The 21,226-nt window shown below is 44.8% G+C and overlaps 1 protein-coding gene and 1 long non-coding RNA gene across 2 annotated transcripts in view; one reads left to right on the top strand and one right to left on the bottom strand.

The window, feature by feature from the left end:
• Window positions 1-21,226, top strand: part of PPP1R37 (protein phosphatase 1 regulatory subunit 37) — a 157,556-nt gene that overhangs the window by 126,611 nt on the left and 9,719 nt on the right. Inside the window, exons 10-12 of the mRNA XM_030544603.1 lie at window positions 1,917-2,083; window positions 4,311-5,283; window positions 13,745-13,835. Of these exons, the coding sequence (XP_030400463.1) occupies window positions 1,917-2,083; window positions 4,311-5,283; window positions 13,745-13,827 (1,223 nt within the window). The 3' untranslated portion in view covers window positions 13,828-13,835. The remainder of the gene's footprint in view (window positions 1-1,916; window positions 2,084-4,310; window positions 5,284-13,744; window positions 13,836-21,226) is intronic.
• On the bottom strand, window positions 494-19,555 carry LOC115641458. The gene is made up of 3 exons (XR_003998077.1): window positions 18,998-19,555; window positions 18,350-18,469; window positions 494-1,972 (listed from the first exon to the last, which is right to left on the bottom strand). It is a non-coding gene; the product is annotated as an uncharacterized LOC115641458 (long non-coding RNA).

Genomic DNA, 21,226 nt, shown 5'->3' with positions numbered 1-21,226 from the left:
GCCCTAACAGCCTTCGACACTGCCATTGAAGGTTTCTCTTTGTTTGCTCACCCCACAACCACGAGATTTATGAAAGGCTTAGGGAATCTGCTTCCATAGGCAAAGGTTCCTACGTCTGTTTTGGACCCGAATTTGGTTCTCACAAAGCCCCAATTTAAACTACTGGCCACCTGCTCCCTATTGAATTGATCAAGGAAAATAGCCTTCCTAGTGGTGATTACCTCAGCCCGAAGATTCAGAGAGGTTGGGACTTTAATGGCAGATCCCCCTTTCACAACATTTCACAAGGATAAGGAGTCCTTATGGATGCATCCCAGGTTTCTCCCTAAAGTGACTTGTGAATTTCACCTGAATCAGACCATATACCTGCTGGTTTTCCTCTCAAAACTGCATGCTTCCAACCAACAGACTATTCTCCACACTCTGGATGGCAAGAGGGCATTATTATCCTTCTGTCTGGATAGAACTAAATCATTCGGTAAAAATCCAATAGACTCTTTCTTTTGATTTCCAGACAAATCTAAGGCTTCCACCATTTCTACCCAGAGACTCTTGGAACGTATTCCCAAGTGTTTCATAGCTTGCTGCCAGGCTGTTGACATTCCACCCTCTACCAGCATTTTGGCATACTCAACCAGATCACAATCTATATCTATAGCTCTCCTTAAAAATGTTCCCATTCCAGAAATCTGCAGAGCCGCTACACGGTCTTCGGTACATACTTTCTTTAGACACTGTGCCTTGGTGCATGCCTCCAGGTCTGATGCGGCAATTGACAATGCAGATCTCTCGTCTGTGATGGACTCCATTCTGAAGCCCCCTTCTCCTACTAGGAATACTGCTTGGAAGTCACCAGGACTGGAGCACCCTTAAGGACACTACTCAAAGGGAAGTGATTACTCACCCCGTGCAGTAACTGTGGTTCTTTGAGATGTGTGTCCCTGTAAGTGCTCCACTACCTGCCCTCTTTTTCTCTGCCTTGGAGTTTCTTCTGAGAATGGTGGTACAGAAGGAACTGAGGGGGCAATTCACTCATACAGCATAACGTAGCCTTGGTGCAGGGCATGAAGATACCAGTGGCTCCATGTGCAGGCCAAATGGATGTGGCTAAGGAAAATCTCTGATCAAGGGCACATGCACACCAAGAGTGGAGCACTCATAGGGGGACACGTCTCAAAGAACCACAGTTACTGCCCAGGGTGAGTAATTTCTTCTCAAAGTCTTACAAGACGCGGTCCCTTCCACAAAGAGCCTACAGTCTATTTGCTTATGAAGCATCTAGATGTTTTGGAATCCGTGTAATAACTTATTGGTATGTATAAATGAGTTTTCCAAACTGTACTTCAATGGCAATCTGAAAAGTGTCAGTTGCTAAGTTAGATTTATACAGTTCCTTTCATCTTAAAGGATCCCACGTTACATGAACTGCATATACAGGAAACAATTGAGTCCCCTCTGAAATGCAGGTACTTTTGATTTAGAAAACATCTGCTTAACAGTGCATAAAAGAACACCTGGGTTTATGCCAGGAAGTGAAAAATACCATCTCCAAACTGTTGCAATTGGTGGAATGTAGGAAGGGAAAATGGCGTTATAAAATTGAAATACAGCCAGAGCATCAGTGCTAACACGGTCACTTGGCAGACTTTTATTTATCGGTAACCAGGATGTTGTATTTTCAATTTATTGAAAACAAATCAAGTTAATACTTAAATTTTTTTGTAGAGCAGTTTATTACAATAGCAAGAATCTGGACAAAATTCTGTAATGAGAAATGAGCCCCATCTCACTAAGCCTTGTCTAAAGTACGCAAGTAAGAACCTTTCCCTGTTGTTTATGGGGAGCATGTTGTGAGCCAGTTTCTTTTTCTTTTCCGTTGTCATGGTTCATCATCGGAGATCTTTCTTCCCCTACAGGTGCTGTGGCGGTAGCAGAATTCATTGCTGAGAGTCCAAGGCTCCTTCGACTAGATCTGCGGGAGAATGAGATTAAAACGGGGGGTCTGATGGCATTGTCCTTGGCACTGAAGGTCAATCATTCTCTGCTCAGGCTGGACTTAGACAGGGAACCGAAAAAGGAGTCTGTAAGTTTCACTGCATTTTTTGTGCCTATGAACTTTGTGTGGTTCTAGACCAGGGGTAGGCAACCTATGGCACAGGTGCCGAAGGTGGCATGCAAGCTAATTTTCAGTGGCACTCGCACTGCCTGGGTCCTGGCCAACAGTCCAGGGCGCTCTGCATGTTAATTTAATTTTAAATTAAGCTTCTTAAACATTAAAAAAAACCTTATTTACTTTACATACAACAATAGTTTAGTTATATATTATAGACTTATAGAAAGAGACCTTCTAAAAACATTAAAATGTATTACTGGCATGCAAAATCTTAAATTAGAGTGAATAAATGAAGACTTGGCACACCACCTCTGAAAGGTTGCCAACCCCTGTTCTAGACTGACATTACGTCTCGGAGAATATTCGTTCCCTCTCTCAAGCTACCCACCATAGCCAAGCCCATTCCTATAAACAACCAAAGCAGGAGCCTCCCCAACTCAGTGTCCTAAAACTGGGTCTAGCAGAGAGAGAAACTTCTGGGTGTCTTTTTTTGTGAGCAAAGGTGCTCCTCAGGGTCATTGTGCCTGTCTGTCTCATCTGCCATAGCAGCATGTTGAAGGTAGACCAGTCCTTTGTCACATTCATCAGGGGCTTGTTACTTTGAAAGCTCCCAATGTCATGTCACATAATATGTCATGGGATAATAATGGAGTCCTAACTGAGCTGTTTACAGCTCCTTTTGAGTCACTTGATGCCTTTCAGCTCAGGCTTCCAATATGCAGAGTCATTTTCCTAGTGGCATTGACTTTGCTCACACAGCAAATGAGCTTGCTGTAGACTCTGGTAACTGCACACCCTCCAGTGGGTCATATCATGGTAATGGAGTTAATCAGTCAATCATTCTGCCAGTGTTTTCCCATATCAGTGTACCTGTGCAGGTGATTCTCCTCTTCACAAGCTGTAAAAAGGTCCTTTGGGTTCTTACCTACTCAGACAATCCACCAAGATTTTTCTCACTTAATGCTAACTCTGTAATTTCTGCTCTCTGAGAAAGCCATGTATCTAAATGGCTGGGAGACTCTCTCTCACTATAAGGTCATATTGAGGCTTGTATATGGCAAAAGTCTGCTTCAGCAGACTTGATCTGTTCCCATCCAGGAGATTTTCAAGGCAGCCACAGGGGAATTCTTTGTATGCATTCAACAAACACTATTGTTTTGATTCATAGACTCTAAGAGACCGTTGTGATCATCTAGTCTGACCTTCTGTTCAGTGCAGGCCATAGCCATGATTAGGCCTCTAGATAGGAATCAAAATTTGATCTGTTAGAATTTTTCTGAGCTAGGGGCTTCCAGACTCTGATCTTTTACTATTTTTTACTCAGTTTTTGGAATACCTTTATGATCTTCTTTCCAATTTCTTAGCAAAGTCTCAGTATAACTATATTCAAAACCTCGAAGTATACCTTTTTATACCTTTTTAAAAAAATGTTAATTTTGGCTATTTTAAGATGTTAACCTTGACTGTGCTTCCTACAGTATGGTGTTTATTAATGTATCTTCAGCAAAATGATAGTTACTTACCGATTAATAATTGTTCTCTAAAGTTACCCATGACATCACTTGCCCACCAGTCATTCCATAGAGTTGTCAGTCCTTTCTATACCTATGGAAGTGATTTGACTTGTTGTTTTTTTAGTATTTGCATTGCAATGGCACTCCAATCAGACCCCAAATCAGGATGAGCGGGGTCCTCCCATCGCACTGCATCTTGAACACAGGGAGAGACAATCCCTGCCTCAGTGTTACAATTTAAAAAGGAGTCATCCTTGGAGAACTGCAGTTACAAATACATAATTTTTTCATTCCATCTTGTATCAAGGCAGGAAAACAAAACAGGCTATTTATTGTAGTCACTTAATGAGAAAGCTTGACTACCTTTTAAAGCCAGAATCTATTGGCTTTGCTAAGTCTCCTTGCTTTTAATCAATTACATTCAAATATAGTAGATGGATAGGTTATTCTTATAACTGCAACAGATATTTGCTGAAGTTTACTGGTTGGTTACCCGCCCAAGTGGAGTTAAAGGTTTATCACTGTTCCCATATTCTCTGTGTAAGCAATTGGATAGCCCATAAAAATGGTGCAGAAATCGGTTTCTGCACCAAGATTGAGTCGTGCTGAGAGAGCTGCAAATATGGTATATGCTGTATCTCAAACTATCTGAAGTTTCAGCAGTGTTTCTCTCCCTCTTGCAGGTTAAGAGTTTTATTGAAACACAAAAGGCTCTTTTAGCTGAAATCCAAAATGGTTGCAAGCGCAACTTTATTCTGGCCAAAGAGAAAGAGGAGAAAGAACAAAAACTTCAGCAATCTGCCTCTATGCCAGAGATCACCATCACCGAGCCGATTGAGGAGGGACCTGGCGAAAACAGCCAAGATGATGGCACAACAGCAACACCTGAAGAAGATGAAGTGGGGGAGACATTGGTGTCCAAAGAGAACAGGCATACAGACAATGCAATAAACAGTGACAAAGATGGGGTGACATATTCAGACTCTGACACAGATGATGAGGTAGACACTGGGTTAGTGACTAAAGATCTCAGTAAATCACAGAAACAAAATGATTCTGTTCATGTAGATAATGTGCCCCAGACATTTTTTTCTCCTGAAAAGACCAGGGATGCACTTAGCTCAGAGGACAGAACTGCCCCTTCAAACATGGCTGAAGAAACAAAGTGTGAGCCCAAAGGAGGGGGAAGCAAAGGGACTATACCAGGGGCTCAGGCACATGCTCTCTCTCAAGGAAATGAGAGGAGAATTTCTGTTTCTAGTCCTGGGCGAGGCCATAAAATCTTTGTAGTGACACGAGTTGAAAATCTACCAGAGAAAACAGCAGAAAACACTACATGGCTGAAGGAGAATGTGAGTGACCTGCAAGGCAATGCAGTGAATCAGTCTAAACTGATTACTCAAACCCTACCTATGAAGACTGAATTTTTGGACTTGCAGGCAAATGGGACTGTTTCCAAGTTGGCTGCCAACTTGGAAAATGCGCCATCGGCAGGAACCCCTGGATCAGTTTCAGAAAAGATGAACTCTGGTTCGTGTGAGAATACAGTCCATGAAACGCCGCTTCCTAATGGGCTAAAGACAGAATTTGTTCATGCGCTACCAGATACGTCCTCAGGTTGTGATGGGAAAATGGGGAGCTGTGCTGTCGAGCATGGTAAGACTGCTTTACGTTATTCTAGAATTTTATCCTCTGTTGTGCTGAACTTAGATCTTCAAAACAACGTGATTTCTGATCCCTGTTTCCTCAGCTCATAGTCTTGATAGCCAATAAAAATTTTTTTTTCAAAAGTCTGTCTCTTGGGGCTAGTGCAGGATTGTTCCCTATTCTATTTTCTGCCGTGTTTTCGCTCATCTAATTCTGAATATTCCAAGCTTCTTCCATCACTATTCTATGAACTTATTCCACAGTCTGATAGGTCTCATGGTCAAAAGGTTTTTCCCAGTTCAGCCTGAATTGCGGCCTGTTATACCTAGCTATACTTGTTTAATTTATTTTTAAGGCAACTATGATCATCTAGTTTGACCTCCTGCATAACACAGATCAGAGATTCCCGCAGGAAATTGTTTTTCCCTTCTATATGAGTAAACGTTATCAGTCCTACTAACTTGGGGCTGTGGTTCTAGAGCATCTCTTTTACATGGACATTGTATCTTGCGAACTAGGCCAGTGGCTTTCAACCATTAACACAGCATGATTCCATGTCTACAAGAAAAAAAGTGTTGGGACCCCGTCACATCTACCTCAAAGAGAAGGGTGAGTGTTCTCATCCCCCCTTGCCCGGTTCACAATCACCCTGATGGCTGAGACCTCATTTGTTTTAGGAACATATTCAGTTTTAATTTAATTTAAAGCCTCCAAATGACCACTTGCCTCAGTAAGCTCTTGCCGTGGTTACTGACTGTGTCCTCTTAAACAGTTTTCATTTTGTTTTGGTTTTATGCCGTTCAAATAAAGGTACTGTAGATTTAATGATCTAGACATGAAGATACGGTTTGTTACATTGACCTATTAAGGGCTCCCAAGGATCAAGGTTTGCAAGATATAGTAGAAAAGCCTGTGTGGACCTTATGGTTTGGGGAGACCACAGAGAACAGTTCTTTGAACTTCTCTGTCAGACAAGGGGAAGTTAGAAGTACTACTACTTTTCTTCAAGCTCTCTAGAAGGGGATGCTAAGTACTTTGGGTCCTTTCACCATCTTCCAGACAGAGCCAGTTATCCTAACAGAAAGTCCCCTAATGATTGTCTAGCTACCTTGCAGGATCACAGAATAGCAAGGGCAGCTTCAGTATTTCCATGAGGGGATGACCCAACTGCTACGATTAGTGACTCTTAGTCATCTGGCCGTGCAATAGTTTCTCTTCCTTCTGTGTCCGAGATACTGCTGTCACATTGTCCAGAAACATGATAGCAGGGAAAAAGTTTCAAACCACCACAGAAGACTGGGTATGCTTTGAGCTGTCATTCCATTTCCTGCATGAGAAGTATGTCTTGGGATCTACCTAGCTATGTTCCTCACTAGCGTGCTGTCAAAGGCTCTAGTCTGCGCAGAGATGATAGTGCCAGTTCTTCACTGACTGTTGCAGGTGACTATGTACAGGAAAACAGCAGGGATTAGCTATAATACCATAGATTGCTGTGACCAGCACTGTGCTTTCCTCAAGCTTCCTTGCAGAACGTTTAGCAAGGGGCTATGCAATTCCTTCTTCTCTGACCATATGTCAAAGCTGCTGACCTATTTCTTGACCCAGTCTGCCCTGGGATCAGAAGTCAGGCTCTTTTTTTTCTTTCTAAGGGTTGGATGATGCTTGCACAATATTAAAATAAATATAAATATACTGGTTAATAAAATTATCCACATGCCTTGGAACACATGCCATCACCCCTTGTGCATGACTTTTTAGTATTTTTATATATTGTGTATTATGTTAACACCTAGATGCCCTACCCAAGGACTAGGACCCCATTATGCTAGGCATGATTCAAATACAGAACAGAAGGAGGCAGCAAGAGCTTACGTTCTGGTAGGGGAGAAGGAGAAGGGAAAGGGACTTGTGGGATGGGAAGGTGAGCTGAGGGGTGAGGGAAGGTGCTGGAATAACAGCACCTTCCCAGGGAAGCTGAGTAACACATACTGCATCTTCAGCCGCCACGGAACCTACATGACGCATATCAAAAGCTCAGATTTTTCTTCCAGAATAGAAGAGACAGCTTTTCCCATGGAGTGACTTGGGGTCTTGGGAGGTGCAGGGGTGTTCTGGTTGGCCCAGAGCTCCTCTGACTGCGGTGGCGGGGGGTGGCTCAGGGCTCCAGCTGACCTGGGGCTTCTCCAGCCCAGAGTAGTGGGGCTTGGGGCTCCAGCTGCAGGGGAGTAGGGGAGCTCGGGGCTCTAGCTGTGGAAGGGGTGCAAGCAGAAGGGATGGAGCCAGGGGCTAGCCTCTCCAAATGGGGGGCTCCACCCACGACCTATGCCAACTCCCATTGACTCCAGCGAGAGGTAGATTTGTGCATCCTCTGGAATCCTCAGTCACCATAAAGAATATAGTTCACTTATTTCATGGGTCTGTTGGCTTTGTAGGGCTGGCACTAGAAGCCCTTAGTTTTATTGTTATTATTGTAACATTTAGAGGCCCAGTCAGGATAAGGGCCTCTTTGTGCTTCTTTTGTCACTGCAGTCAGCATGTCAAAGGCGTATGGAGATAGGGAGTATATGAGTTGGGTAAGAAGTTGCCTTCTGGACACTTAAAGCTGTCCTCTCTAACTAAAGCTAATCTTGAGAGCTTACATCCTTTCTGCGCTCTGCTTTCTGTTCCTGCCTCATGGAAATAGAAAATGACTTGCCCAGACCTTCTCTCAACCCAAATACTTCCCAAAGGAGGCCACCTGGCCCTACAAGAAACCTGGCTTTGATTTCCAATCTTAACTTATCATTTTTTGGGCCAGCCATAGCTGGAAGTGCTCTGCATTGCTGGTTCCATCTGGAGTCTTTCACTCCCTTGTCAAAACAGTGCTCAGTCCTTAGGGCGGAAGTGTCCAGTGTCACTCTGTAGTAACCTGTCGGACCAGTGTAAGGGACGTTCAGCTTTGTAAAATTTCTAAAATTACCATTTCTGATAGCTCACTCTTTAAACAGGTCATAGCATTTTTTTTTTTAAAAAAAGATTGCTTTTATAACTAGTTTTTATGATGGCTTTTTTCATTCTCAATGATGATTTTCTAGAAGAGATGCTCTCATTCAGACAGGAATTATTTTGGGAGTTCTATAGCCTATGTTATGCAGGAAGTCAGATTAGGTGATAGTGGGCTTTTCTGCCCTTGGAATCTGAATCTATAAGGGTTGCTTAGTCAGGGAGAAGCTGCCTAGCTGACCATAGAAGGGAAATAGTAGCCATTCCTCTACGCATGGTGCTGTCAAATGCCCAAAGTAAACAAATGAGAAGCACAGAAACTTTTCCCCAATAACTGGATTTTAGGCATCATAGGCGCCAGTCCTGAAAACACACACAATCAACTCTTAGCATGTGAGTAGGCACGTTAAACTCAAAGGATTGCTCACTTGCTTGAAGCTGAGCATGTACACAAGTGTTTGCAGGCTATGTGCTTGAGTGTGCAGTTTGCTATAATCTGCAAAATAACGTGCTGTTGGGGGTGAGTATGCTCTATTTTTTCTTCTAGACTGCTCAGACTAGTCAGAAATAGTTTTTATTGAGCTAATTTAGCCTGCTTTTCTACATGCAAATTATCTGTGAACTGACTGATTTTTAGGAGTACATTTATTTGTGATGGCTTGATCTTTCTTCATTCCTCTATATGAAAATATGCCCACAGGTGGTGGTTGGTCAGAAATGTAGGTTCAAATGCTTGTCATCTGCACGAGGGCCTGAAGACAAGTGTGTGTAATTGTTCATTATGTAATCCAGGTGTGACCAGATGCCTGGGATGGACCACATTAAGAATGCCACACTCGGGGCAGACCACAGGAAACAGGGCAAACAATCCCCAAAACTAGCAGTAGATTTATACTTAGTCACCAAGCCAGTAATAAAAGAGCTTCTGCAGTACCACACTAGTTAACTAGAAGCCAAATACTGTCCCCTGTTTAGGCATTCCAGCCCTTGGCTTCCATCCAGATGAACAAGTAATATAGTGAGAGGTTATTGAAAACTCAATTCACCATATGTGAGGTTCTTACTAATCCCAAAGGATAAGACACTTATTTCCAGGTCCATATACAGCTCAGATCTTACCCGAATACCTTGCTGTCAGCCAATCCTAATAAACTAAGTAAAGATTTATTAAAAAAAAGACTTATAAATGGTTAATGGATTATATGCATACAAATGATCGCAAAGTCCTCATATCAGATTTGTAGCAGTGATGGAATAGACTGCTGGCTTGCAAAAGCCTCTCTGGTATTTTCCAAAAGATTGGAAGGTCTTTGGTCCATAGTTCAAGATGCTCCTTTTTGTTGTAAATCCACAGTCCAGAGAAGTAGAACAGGAAAGAGGCAAAATGGAGATGTCTTAGGTGCCTTTTATACTCTCTGCCATGAGCCTGGAAATGTGCTGTCCCAAACAAAGCCCATAGCCTCTATGTATGGAAATTTACCTGCCCAAGATGGAGTCTTAGGTCACATGAGCAAATCACATGCCACTACGTGTTTTGCTGAATCACATGAGATACAGATACATACCCAATATTCATAACTTCAGATGCAAAGATGATACGTGCAGAACAGGATAATCATACTTTGCAATTCATTACTTTTCTATTGATAGCTTAAATGACATACTTTGTATAATAAGACTTATGGAAATTGTGTAACAGTAATATAGATGGTCACCTTATACTCCAATATATTACCCTTTCTGCTTAACAATCTGTCCTAACTTGTATTTATCTCAGACACTCTGCCTCCTTTCCCCATACTCAAAGAAGAACTCTGCGTAGCTTGAAAGATTGTACCTTCCAGCAACAGAATTTAGTCAAATAAAAGATATTATGTCACTCAACTTATCTCTCTCATATCCTGGGACCAGCATGGCTACAACACTGCATAAAGCCTTTAATCTAGAAGACAAAGGCATGATAAGATCCAGTGATCAGAACCTGAAATTAGATAAATTAGATTTAGAAGTAAGGAGCACACTTTTACCAATGAGAATACTTAACCATTGGAACAACATATCTAGACACTTGGTGGATTTTCCAAGCTAGGAGTCTTTAAATGAAGATTGGATGTCTTTCTAAAATATTTGCTCTAGCTCCACCAGAATTTATGAGCTTCATGACAGAATGGGAGGATGAAATTCTTTGGCCTGTGTCATGCAGGAGGTGAGACTAGATGATCAGAATGCTTTCTCCTTTTCCTTAAAATCTATGAACTTCTTTCTTTTAGTATTCTATAATCCCCTTTCCTCAGTTGGGAAACAAATGAGTGGTCACTTGAATTGTATAACATCTCCCCTGATATCGTGACATGACAATGTGTCCCTTGGTCTATAATGAAAATGCATCATCTTGTCCCCTCTGGCAGAGCAGTTTGCAATGTGTGATGGGTTGGACTCCCCTTCTGGGATGCCACCTGATGTACTGGGGTTTCACTGAGCCTGTCCTGCTCCACCAGCCTGGATTCCCTCTCCCTGTTTTCCTGAATTAGGCTCTCCGGCTTCTTGCAGTGCGTGCGCACACACACGCGCGCGCACACACACACACACCACACACACACACACACACACACACACACACACACACACACACACACAGTCAAATCCAGCTGCAGACACAGACTGAAATCAGCTCTATGTGAGAGGATTCACCCAGCACTCACGTGCACACCCCTGTTCAGGAATAAACCCAAAATAATATTGTCTTGCACTGTATAAAAAGATCTGCATACTGCAAGCTCATAAGAATTCGCCCTCTCCCTCAACGTGAAGAGAAAAATATGTACAACTTCTTGCTCTCTACCCCCCAGTTAGAAATTGCACAAACTGGGTTTAATAATAAACAAAACAAATTGATTAACTATAAAAGGCAGATTTTAAGTGATTATAAGGGATAGCAAACAGAACAAAGCAGATTACTGGGCAAATAAAACAAAACACACATACTAAGCTTAAGATATTAAAGAGACTGGTTTCAAGGAGTAATTTCTCACCCTAAATGTTATTTTAGGTAAGTTGCAGAGTTCCAGTTATTTGTTCTTACAGGCTAGACCCCTTTCTCAGTCTGGACTCACCCCTGCCCTTCCTTTCAGGTTAGTTCCTTTGTCCCTTTAGTTTCTATCAGCAGTCCTTCTTGGGTAGGCAATGGAGGAGAGTCTAGATTAACCCCCTCCCGAGCCTTAAAAAGGATGTACCTAAGGCAGGAAATCTTTTTGATACCCATCCTCCCATCCTTCTACAGAGGAAAATTACCAGCAGTGTCGAAGGTGGTATTTTTTTGTATCAGATGATATTATCACCTGATCTGGTAGTGTCACAGCTACGTCCCAGGATGCCTCTCAAGAAGGAGAAAGATTAATATCGTCACAGTCTTATTGTTTCTTCCGAATGGCCCATCAAGGCTCTGATGGCCAGTTCTCTGGTGGGTGTCTCCTAAATACACCCACAGTTGTAATTGTTACATGCGTAACTTTAGATACAGAAATGATACATGCATACAAATTGGATAATCACATTGAGTAAATCATAACCTTTCCAATGATATCTTACATGTGCCATCTTGCATAAAATATATCTTAGTTATGCCATATTCATATCATAAACATATTTCTATGAAGAACATGGTTTGTAACGTCAGTTTGTTTACAGACTCTTATTTCTTTTGAGTGTGATATTTCACTTCCTATTTGATAAAAACAACTGACCGCTTCTAGTTTAAGATAGAGGAAACACTTAGACTCTGGATACTGTAGATGCCAAAAAGATCTAATTCCCACCATCAGTACATCCCATAAGATATGGTCGACCTTGGCACGCCAGCACACATTCCATCTCATCTTATTTAACAGGTCCAGTCTTGGATACTTCCATGCTAAAAATCGGGGAGGAAGAAAATAATGTGGGAAAACTGAATGGAATACACCATGCCATATATAACCCAATTAATAACAGAGGACCAGATCACACTGTTTACTTCTCTCCAACAACAGTAATGTCCCCTTCAGAACTTCACCAGGAAGTATTTGTGCTGCTGAAGCATAAGAACTTCTCAAATTTTGTAGAGAGCTATCCTGTTTCCCCAGACTGGAAGCTACACTGTATGAGACTCACCAAAGCATTAATACAGATGTTAATACAGAGACAAAAATGTAACCAAGAATCGACAATAGAAATCTCTTCCTCCTCCACACCGCCACCAGTGGAATAGAGCAACCCAAGAGGTTAAGGAAGCAACCTTGGACCTCTGATTCTGTCTCCACAAAAATCATCTTTTGAGTACATGGGCCTCTCCAAGGACTTGAGAAAATTAAAGCTGTCCCCAGTGATTTGACGTTGGAGGTGTGGAGGCGAAGGAGAAGTGTTTGGTCATGTCCTATTGTTTTAACTTCTGGGATGGCATTAAAACCAGAATAAACATGCTCGTAGAGACTTCACTTGACTTTAAAGTAGGTACCTGTGTCCTGGGTCATATACCTAATAAATGGAGGCTATCAACATACCGAAGGGGATAACTACACAGAGCTTTATTGTCCATTTTTGCTATCTTGGGAAAGTACATCCTCATTCCCTCGCTAGGCACAAAGTCTGGTGTAATGGACTGGCAGACCTGGCTGCGAAGAAAGAGATCACATACAATAGATGGGAAAACCCTGGGAAAATGTGGGTCAGTTTCCTCGAACTGATCAAGTAAAGAACCCTGCAGGAGGCCTGGATGAAAGCAGGTGTATAGATACACACACTTCCCCTTGATTTCTTCTCTCCGTTTCACCTTTTTCCCCTTTTGATTTCTTCAATTTTTGTTTGGTCTTTTGTCTTTGAATTTTTTTTATGTGCCATTAAAAAAAAAAAGTGCTTGGAGTACTGCGGTTAATATGTGGGAATCCAAGCACAGTGTAAATATCTTGGTCTTTTCTTTTTTCTGATGCATAGTACTCTTTTTACCTGTGTAATTGGCATATTGCCTAAAACTAGTTTGGTTTATTATGAGAAACAAGATTGAAAATGTTTAATAAATTTTAAAAAAGACAAGACCCTTCAGGTCAGCATTCCTAGTGGTTTTAAATGAGAGGGATCTGTATTTTTATTGAATGGAGTGAGAATGGCATTACTTTGCAGTGAGTGAGCTCCACATAGGGTATTTGGGTGAAATTGTAGTGCTTGTGTTATATAGGAGGTCTGATGAGATGTAATAGTTGCTTCTGTAATTAAACGCTAGGAAATTCTTAACCTTTGATTGCTTCGTCTCTTTGCACCAGTCTTTTTATAAATTAATACAATAAGATGGAAACAGCCTTATGTCTGAGCACTTATTCCTAGTCCATCCCAGGCTTCCTAATTTACGTGCCCTGCCGATCCCAGATTTGGGGAGTGACATGGTGCTTGTTTCTTAATGAGAATTAATTGGTCTTAAGGTTGCTGATTAACGAGGTTCATCCTTGTTTGTTTTCAGAATTAAACTGTTCCAAGAATGAGAAGGAGCTGGAGGAATTGCTCCTGGAAGCAAGTCAAGAGACAGGGCAGGAGCCACTGTGACACTTTAGGTAAGGAAACTTTCTGGTCACTGGCGTAAGAGAATCAAGACAGAAGGAAACTAGAGTTTCTGAAAGCTGCTACTGTTTCTGTGACAAAGAGAACAAAGTTGTTTTTTTTCCTCCACCGTTTTGTCTACAACGTCCTAGTTGCCAGAATAGCTCGGGGTGTGAGACAGGCTGGTGAATCTGTGCTAGCTTCATTCAGACACAGTCAAGGATGTCTGTAATAAAAACACACTCTAGACCTAGGTCAACCTGACTTCACACACCCAAAATATTTTTCCTGTGCAAAAAATAGCATGTGATCATGTAATTGTGTCACAATGCATACGCATAAGGAGGTGGCAGGGTTCGTGTTACACAGGCATTCCTTGTGGTATTTCCTAACTTCTGAGGGCCTGACTTTACCACCCGAATATCATGGTTTCAGTGCGGTTTTTTGTAGATAATTTATATCAGTGGTTTTCAACCTTCTTTCATCTGTGAACCCCTGAAAAATTTCAGATGGAGGTGTGGATTCCTTTGGAAATCTTTAGATACAGTCTGCAGACCCTAGGTTGAAAACCACTTTTCTATGGCATTGACAACCTTTCGCAGACCCCTCAGACGTAGTCTGAGGACCCAAGGGGTCCATGGACTATAGGTTGAAAATCACTGATTTATATACATATGTTTCAAAAACTATGTTACCGTTGTCATCCACTCATAACTTCTGTAGGCGGAGAAGCTATACAGGTCTGTGTGGTGGAGAGAGGATATATTAGTGGATAGGTGCAGGCCCAAAGAGCTCTCCAGTCTGAGCAAACAGTGGTACAGACTGAGTGGAACATCTGTTTCATCTTCATGAGGCGATGGCCTATCCTGGTCTCGTTCACTGGCATTGTCCAGATGATATGACTTACCCTGGCTGAGCATTAGATCATCTAATTTGACACCTGTATATCACAGGCCATTAAATTTAACCCAGATATTTAGCCCAAAGTATTTCAGTTCTCAGGAGACTATACTGATGTGTGCCACAGGAAGAGAGCAGAAAAGATCAAGGTGCCACCAATGCCCGAGGGCCCTGCAATAGCAGGGAATTTATTAGGTAAGATGTGGTCAGATGATCTCAGCAGGCAATTGACTGCAAAGAAAGGCGAAAACCCCCCAAGATCCCTGCCAATCTGACCTGGGCCACAGTCTGTTGATCGGTATGATCCTGAGTGGGTGAGCAAGGCACCCCAGGCAGGAATTTAGAAGAGAATTATCTGTACCACCTCAGAGCACTGATCCACCCCAACTGGTGTCCCATCTCCAGCCATGGCCAATCTCTGACGTTTCAGAGGAAGGTGGGAAAAAACCCAGCAAACCTCACTGAGAATACATCTAGCCAATTGTGCATTAGGGGAAAAAATGGTGGAGGAATCATACAAGTATAGGTCTGGAAGGAACCTCCAGATGTCATCTAATCCACCCACCTGTGCTGAGGCAAGACCAAGTAAACTTAAGCCATCCCTGACAGATGTTTTGTCTAACCTGTTCTCAAAAACCTTCAGTAACGGATTCCACAGCCTCCCTTGGCAACCTATTACAGTACTTAAGTATTGTAACATATCTTAACATACACCTCTACTCCGATATAACACGAATTTGGATATAATGCGGTAAAGCAGTGCTCCAGGGGGGCAGGGCTGCGCATTCCGGCGGATCAAATCAAGTTCAATATAAAGCGGTTTCACCTATAATGTGGTAAGATTTTTTTTTTTTGCTCCCAAGGAGAGCGTTATATCGGGGTAGATGTGTATATGAAGACTATCAGGTCTTATCTCGGCCTTCTTTTCTCTTGACTAAGCATGCCCAGTTCTTCGTCAAGTGATTGTTCATATCCGTTCAACTTAAGTGTGTGCGCTTGCCACATGCACCAGTGCTGGAAGTTTTTCCCTCAGCAGTATCTGTAGGGGACTGGCTCTGGCACCCCCTGGAGTGGCGCGCACATGCCATGGTATATAAGGCACCTCTGGTTCCCCCCACCCTCAGTTCCTTCTTGCCGCCAGTGACAGTGCTGGAACTGTTGCTGCTTCAGTTAGTGCTCTAACTGCTTATTCGTACAAACTAGTTATCTTCTGTTTATACGGTTTATAGTTTTATATTGGTGTTGATAAATCCCTTGTCTATAGTTAGAGACTTTGTAGGTCCGAAACAGCACTTTGCCTTGGGACGGGGCATGCCCCAATCCCCAGGCTTTAAGCCCTGTGATCGCTGCAAGAGGCCCGTGCCCTTTAGTGATCCACACAGCAGTTGTCTGTGTTGCTTGGGCGAAGGACATATTAGTGAGAAGTCCAAAAGTTGCAAGTTCTTCAAGCCAAGGACTAAGAAGGAGTGTGATATTCGTTTAAGAGCGCTCATTATGGAATCGGTCCTCGCTCCGGCACTGGAGCAATGCTCCGACTCGGCGCTGAGTACCGTGACCTTGGTGCGCAGTGCCCCACCAGAACCGTCCATTAGCTGGCACCGATCCCCATCCGTGGCTCTGACCAAGAAGCCCAAGAAGGCAGGACAAGGCTGGTTTCCAACATCCCCCAAGGGAAAGGATAAGACTGGGTGTGAGCAAGGTCTCAGGCCGGACAACTCTTCACCCATGTTGGGATCTGAGCCCAAGCTTTGGGGGAGCAATGTAGCCCAACCCGCTTCCCGCCGGCTACCCCCGATAGTGGAAGAGGCCTCAGTTAGCTTCGGGTGCTGTCCATGCTGGAGGCCCTGCAGGGGGTGCAGGAGATAATTTCCCTCCTGGTGTCACCCACACCAGCTCCTGCAGTTCCCTGATCATGAGGTAAACCTGCGTTCGGACTGCTTCGGTCCCCACCTCAGCATCACCATTCCCCGTCATTGGGGATGTCCCGCCAGCACTCACCGTCCCATAGCCACCATATGTCTGACCACAATAGGCAGACGCAGTGTAGTCCTATTCGGTCCCCAGACCTTGGAGAAGGGCAGAGAGGCTCGAGGCACAGCTCTCCGGCCACTGGGCACAGACCTTTGGAGGCAGACGTTCCCCCAGCAGGAGTACCGGTCCCGGCACCCAGTATCTCTGAGACTGCCGTACCACTCCAGGGACCCATCAAGGGATCAACGGTACCATTTTTCGCACTGTCACCGATCCCTAGGAGGGCATCACCATGTGTGGGTGCTTTCCGGCACCGAGCCTGTTCCTCATCCCAGTACTGCTCATCAAGCACGAGATGTAGATTTCCAGGCCTGGTCACTTGGGAGCGACTACTCAGAATCCAGCCCTGGTTCAGAGCGAGGTTCCCTGATGGTGGGACAATCTCTGGTATTGGCAGTACCAGCTTCGTTATCAGCACCGAAACCAGCCCCGTGGCCTCAGGCACAGTGGCCGATGCCATGGTACCCACTGAACCCAAGGGGGTTCACACAGCCTAGTAGTAGAAGTTGTTAACCACAGGGAGCGACAGGGTCAACCCAGGCAGGCAAGCGCTTGTTTTGAGGGTATTCCCCAGGGCAACATACCGGACTGTTCCCAGGATTCTCCCTCCCTTATTTTTCCAGCAGCCTTTCTCCTTTCCTCCCTGTGTGGGCATCTATAACATCGGACCGATGGGTCCTCAGTACGGTGGTGCAGGGTTACATCCTTCCGTTGCTTTCTGCCCCTCCTTCCCAGTTCCTTTCTCTGTCCCTCTTCAGGGACCCGTCTCACGAGAACCTCCTTGAGCAGGAGGTAGAGAGGTTACTGCAGCTAGGTATGGTGGAGATCGTTCCTCTAGAGTTCAGGAACAAGGGGTTCTATTCCCTCTATTTTTTAATCCCGAAGGCCAAGGGTGGTCTACGATCTATTCTGGACCTGCAAGACCTGAAGCACTTCCTAGCAAAGTTAAAGTTCCGCACCGTCTCCTTGGCCTCCATCATCCCCTCCCTGGATCCGGGAGACTAATGTGCTGCCCTTGATCTGAAAGATGCGTACTTTCACATCGCCATCTTTGAGGGACACAGACACTTCCTCCAGTTTATGGTAGGTCTCAACCACTATCAATCTGTAGTCCTCCCGTTTGGTCTAGCAACAGCACCAGGGATATTTACCAAGTGCATGTCGGTGGTGGCTGCCTACCTCAGACGGCGGCGTGTCTAGATCTACCCATACCTCAACAACTGGCTACTCAATGGCAGAGCCAGGTCCAAAGGGATGTGGTGATGCTGTTAGCCACTTACCGTCACCTCGGCCTGATGGTGAACGACAAAAAATCGACGTTAGTTTGTCGGAGCGGTGCTTGACTTGACCTGCCCCAGGGCTTTCTGCTGCTGGAGACATTCAAGGCACTGATGGACCTCATCGCAGAAGTGTCTGTGTTTCCCCTGACCACGGTCAGGGTTTGCCTGCGCCTACTAGGTTGCATGTCAGCGTATACATATGTGGTGCGCCATGCCAGGCTCCGAATGCGACCCCTGCAGCAGTGGTTGGCGAGGGTCTACTCTCAGTTCAGGGACCACCTGGAGAAGGTCATCACCATCCCCATGACGGTACTTACCTTGCTGTGATGGTGGACCGACCCCAGGAAAATCCTGGAAGGAGTGCCCTTCGTCAGCACTCGGACCTCAGCTGTGGGGGCACACCTCAGCACCCTCCAGACCCGACGTATGTGGATCCCCTAGGAATCAATGCCACACACAGACGTCAGAGAGATCAGGGCGGTGTGCAGAGCAAGCACGGTCTTCCTGCCTCACCTATTGGGCAGAGTCCTCATGGACAACACAATCTTGATGCAACAAAGAGTCCTGTGGCACCTTATAGACTAACAGACGTTTTGGAGCATGAGCTTTCGTGGGTGAATACCCACTTCGTCGGATGCAAGGCACTGCATTTAGCTGTATGGAGTGAAAATCCATCAACCTCATGAAGAAACTTCTTGTTAGTCTATAAGGTGCCACAGGACTCTGCTGCTTTTACAGATCCAGACTAACACGGCTACCCCTCTGATACTTGACAATCTTGATGTTCTATATCAACAGGCAAGGCGGAGCATGATCCTCAGCCCTCTGTCAAAAAGTCCTCCATCTCTGGGATTTCTGCATCGACCATGGAATCCATCTAAAGCGTGTCGCCTTCTGGTGCCAGAAACATGCTAGCAGATCACCTAAGCAGGGATTTTTTCTCTCACCGTGAGTGGGTACTCTACCTGGATGTTGCTGGCATAATCTTCCAGAGGTGGGAAATTCCCCAAGTGGATTTGTTCACCAGCAGGCAGAACAGGCAGTGCCACAGGTTTTGCTCCACACAGGGTCTGGGCAAGGGCTCCCTCTCCGACGCCTTCTTCCTGCCATGGGTAGGAAGCCTGATGTATGCGTTCCCTCCAATTCCGCTCATCAGCAAGGTCCTAGCGAAAATTAAGAGGGACAAGGCGCAGGTTATCATGATAGCCCCAGCATGGCCTCACCAGCACTGGTTTGGAACGCTATCAAGCTTGTCAGCAATCGCTCCCTGGCCCCTGCCAAACCGACCAGACCTGCTGTCACAGGATCACAGCCGACTCTTGCATCCTGACCTTGCATCCCTCAACCTCACATCGTGGATACTGTTTGGCTGAACCCAGATGAACGAGCCTGTTCAGAAGGGGTCCAGCGGCTGAGCGGGGCATCTCCCCATCAAATTCTTTGGTGCAGTCGATCTTGGACTACCTGCTTCATTTAAGGAACCAGGGCCTGGCACACTTCTCTATTATGGTGCATCTGGCGGCCATTTCAGCCTTTCATCCGCCAATCCAGGGGCATACTGTGTTCTCTCATGACAACAGTCATGTTCCTTAGAGGAGACTCTTTCCTCAAGTCCGGTCCCCAGCCCCTCTGTGCGATCTCAGCTTGGTTCTGTCCAGGCTCACAGGCCTGCCCTTTGAACCTTTGGTCTTATGCTCCCTGTCTCACCTATCATGGAAGGTAGCTTTCCTGATGGTGGTGACGTTACTGAGGCGAATCTCTGAGCTGCGAGCCCTGACCTCAGAACCACTGTACAGAGTCTTCTATAAGGACAAGGACTAGCTCCATCCCCACCCAGCCTTCCTTCCCAAGGTGATGTCCACTTTCCACATGAGCCAGGACATCTTCCTTCCAGTCTTTTGCCTTAAGCCCCATGAGACTAGTGAAGAGAGGCACCTTCATGGTTTGGATGTAAGAAGGGCTCTGGCTTTCTACCTAATCGGACAAAGCCTTTCCATAAGTCAGCTCAGCTTTTCATCTCTACAGCTGATAGGATGAAGCATCTCCTAGTGTCCACACATAGGATTTCTAAGTGGATCACCTCTTGCATTCAGAACTGCTTCAAGTTGGCAGGAGTCCCTTTGCCCCCAGTCGTCAGAGCCCACTCAACCAGAACACAGGCATCTTCAGTGGCCTTCCTGGCAACTTCCTGATCCAGGACATCTGTCGAGCCATGACGTGGTCCTCAGTGCCCACATTCACAGCCCACTACGCCATCACTTAGCAGGCCACGGACGGTGCTGGGTTCACCAAAACTGTGTTGCAATCTATGTGTACGTGAACTCCTACCCACCTCCGAGGAGACTGCTTGGGAGTCACCCAAGTTAAATGGACATGAGCAATCATTTGAAGAAGAGACCCTTTCCATAACTGGTGGTGTTTTGAGATGTGTTGCTCATGTCCATTCCACAACCCATCGTCCTTCCCCACTGTCAGAGTTTCTGGCAAGAAGGAGCTGAGGGTGGGGGGAACTGGTGGCACTCTATATACCGTGACGTGTGCACCACTCCAGGGGCCACCGGTGCCGGTCCCCTATGGATACTGCTGAGGGAAAAACTTCCAGCACCGGTGCATGTGGCAAGCACACACACCTAAGCTGAATGGACATGAGCAACCCATCTGGAAGAACGCCAGTTACAGAAAAGGGAACTGTCTTTAACTTTCCTCAATGGTCAGACTTTCTAAACCTTTTATCATTTTTGTTTCTCTCTTCTGGACTCTCTCCAGTTTGTCCATGTCTGTCTTAAAGTGTGATGCCCAAACCTGAACACTGTACACCTGCTGAGGTCTCACCAGGTAGAGAGGGACAATTACCGCCATGAGACATTCCCATTAATAATCCCAAACTGATAATAGCCTTTTTTGCAATTGGATCACATTGTTAGCTCATGTTCAATTTGTGATCTGCTATAACCCACAGATCCTTTTCAGCAGTACGACCACCTAGCTGTTTGTTTCCCATTTTGTAGTTGTGCATTTTTTTCCTTCCTAAGCATTGTCTTTTGCGCTTGTTTTTATGGAATTTCATTTTGTTGATTTCAGGCCAATTCTCTAATTTGTCTGTCATTTTGAATTCTAATCCTGTCCTCTAAAGTGTTTGCAAACCCCTTCCAGTTTGCTGTCATCATTAGATTTTATAAGCATGCGCTCCACTC

This window comes from Gopherus evgoodei, unplaced genomic scaffold (genome assembly GCF_007399415.2).
Source record: "Gopherus evgoodei ecotype Sinaloan lineage unplaced genomic scaffold, rGopEvg1_v1.p scaffold_34_arrow_ctg1, whole genome shotgun sequence".
Taxonomy (NCBI): domain Eukaryota; kingdom Metazoa; phylum Chordata; order Testudines; family Testudinidae; genus Gopherus; species Gopherus evgoodei.
The sequence above is the reverse complement of the archived record's forward strand: the minus strand, read 5'-3'. Positions and strand labels throughout refer to the sequence as shown.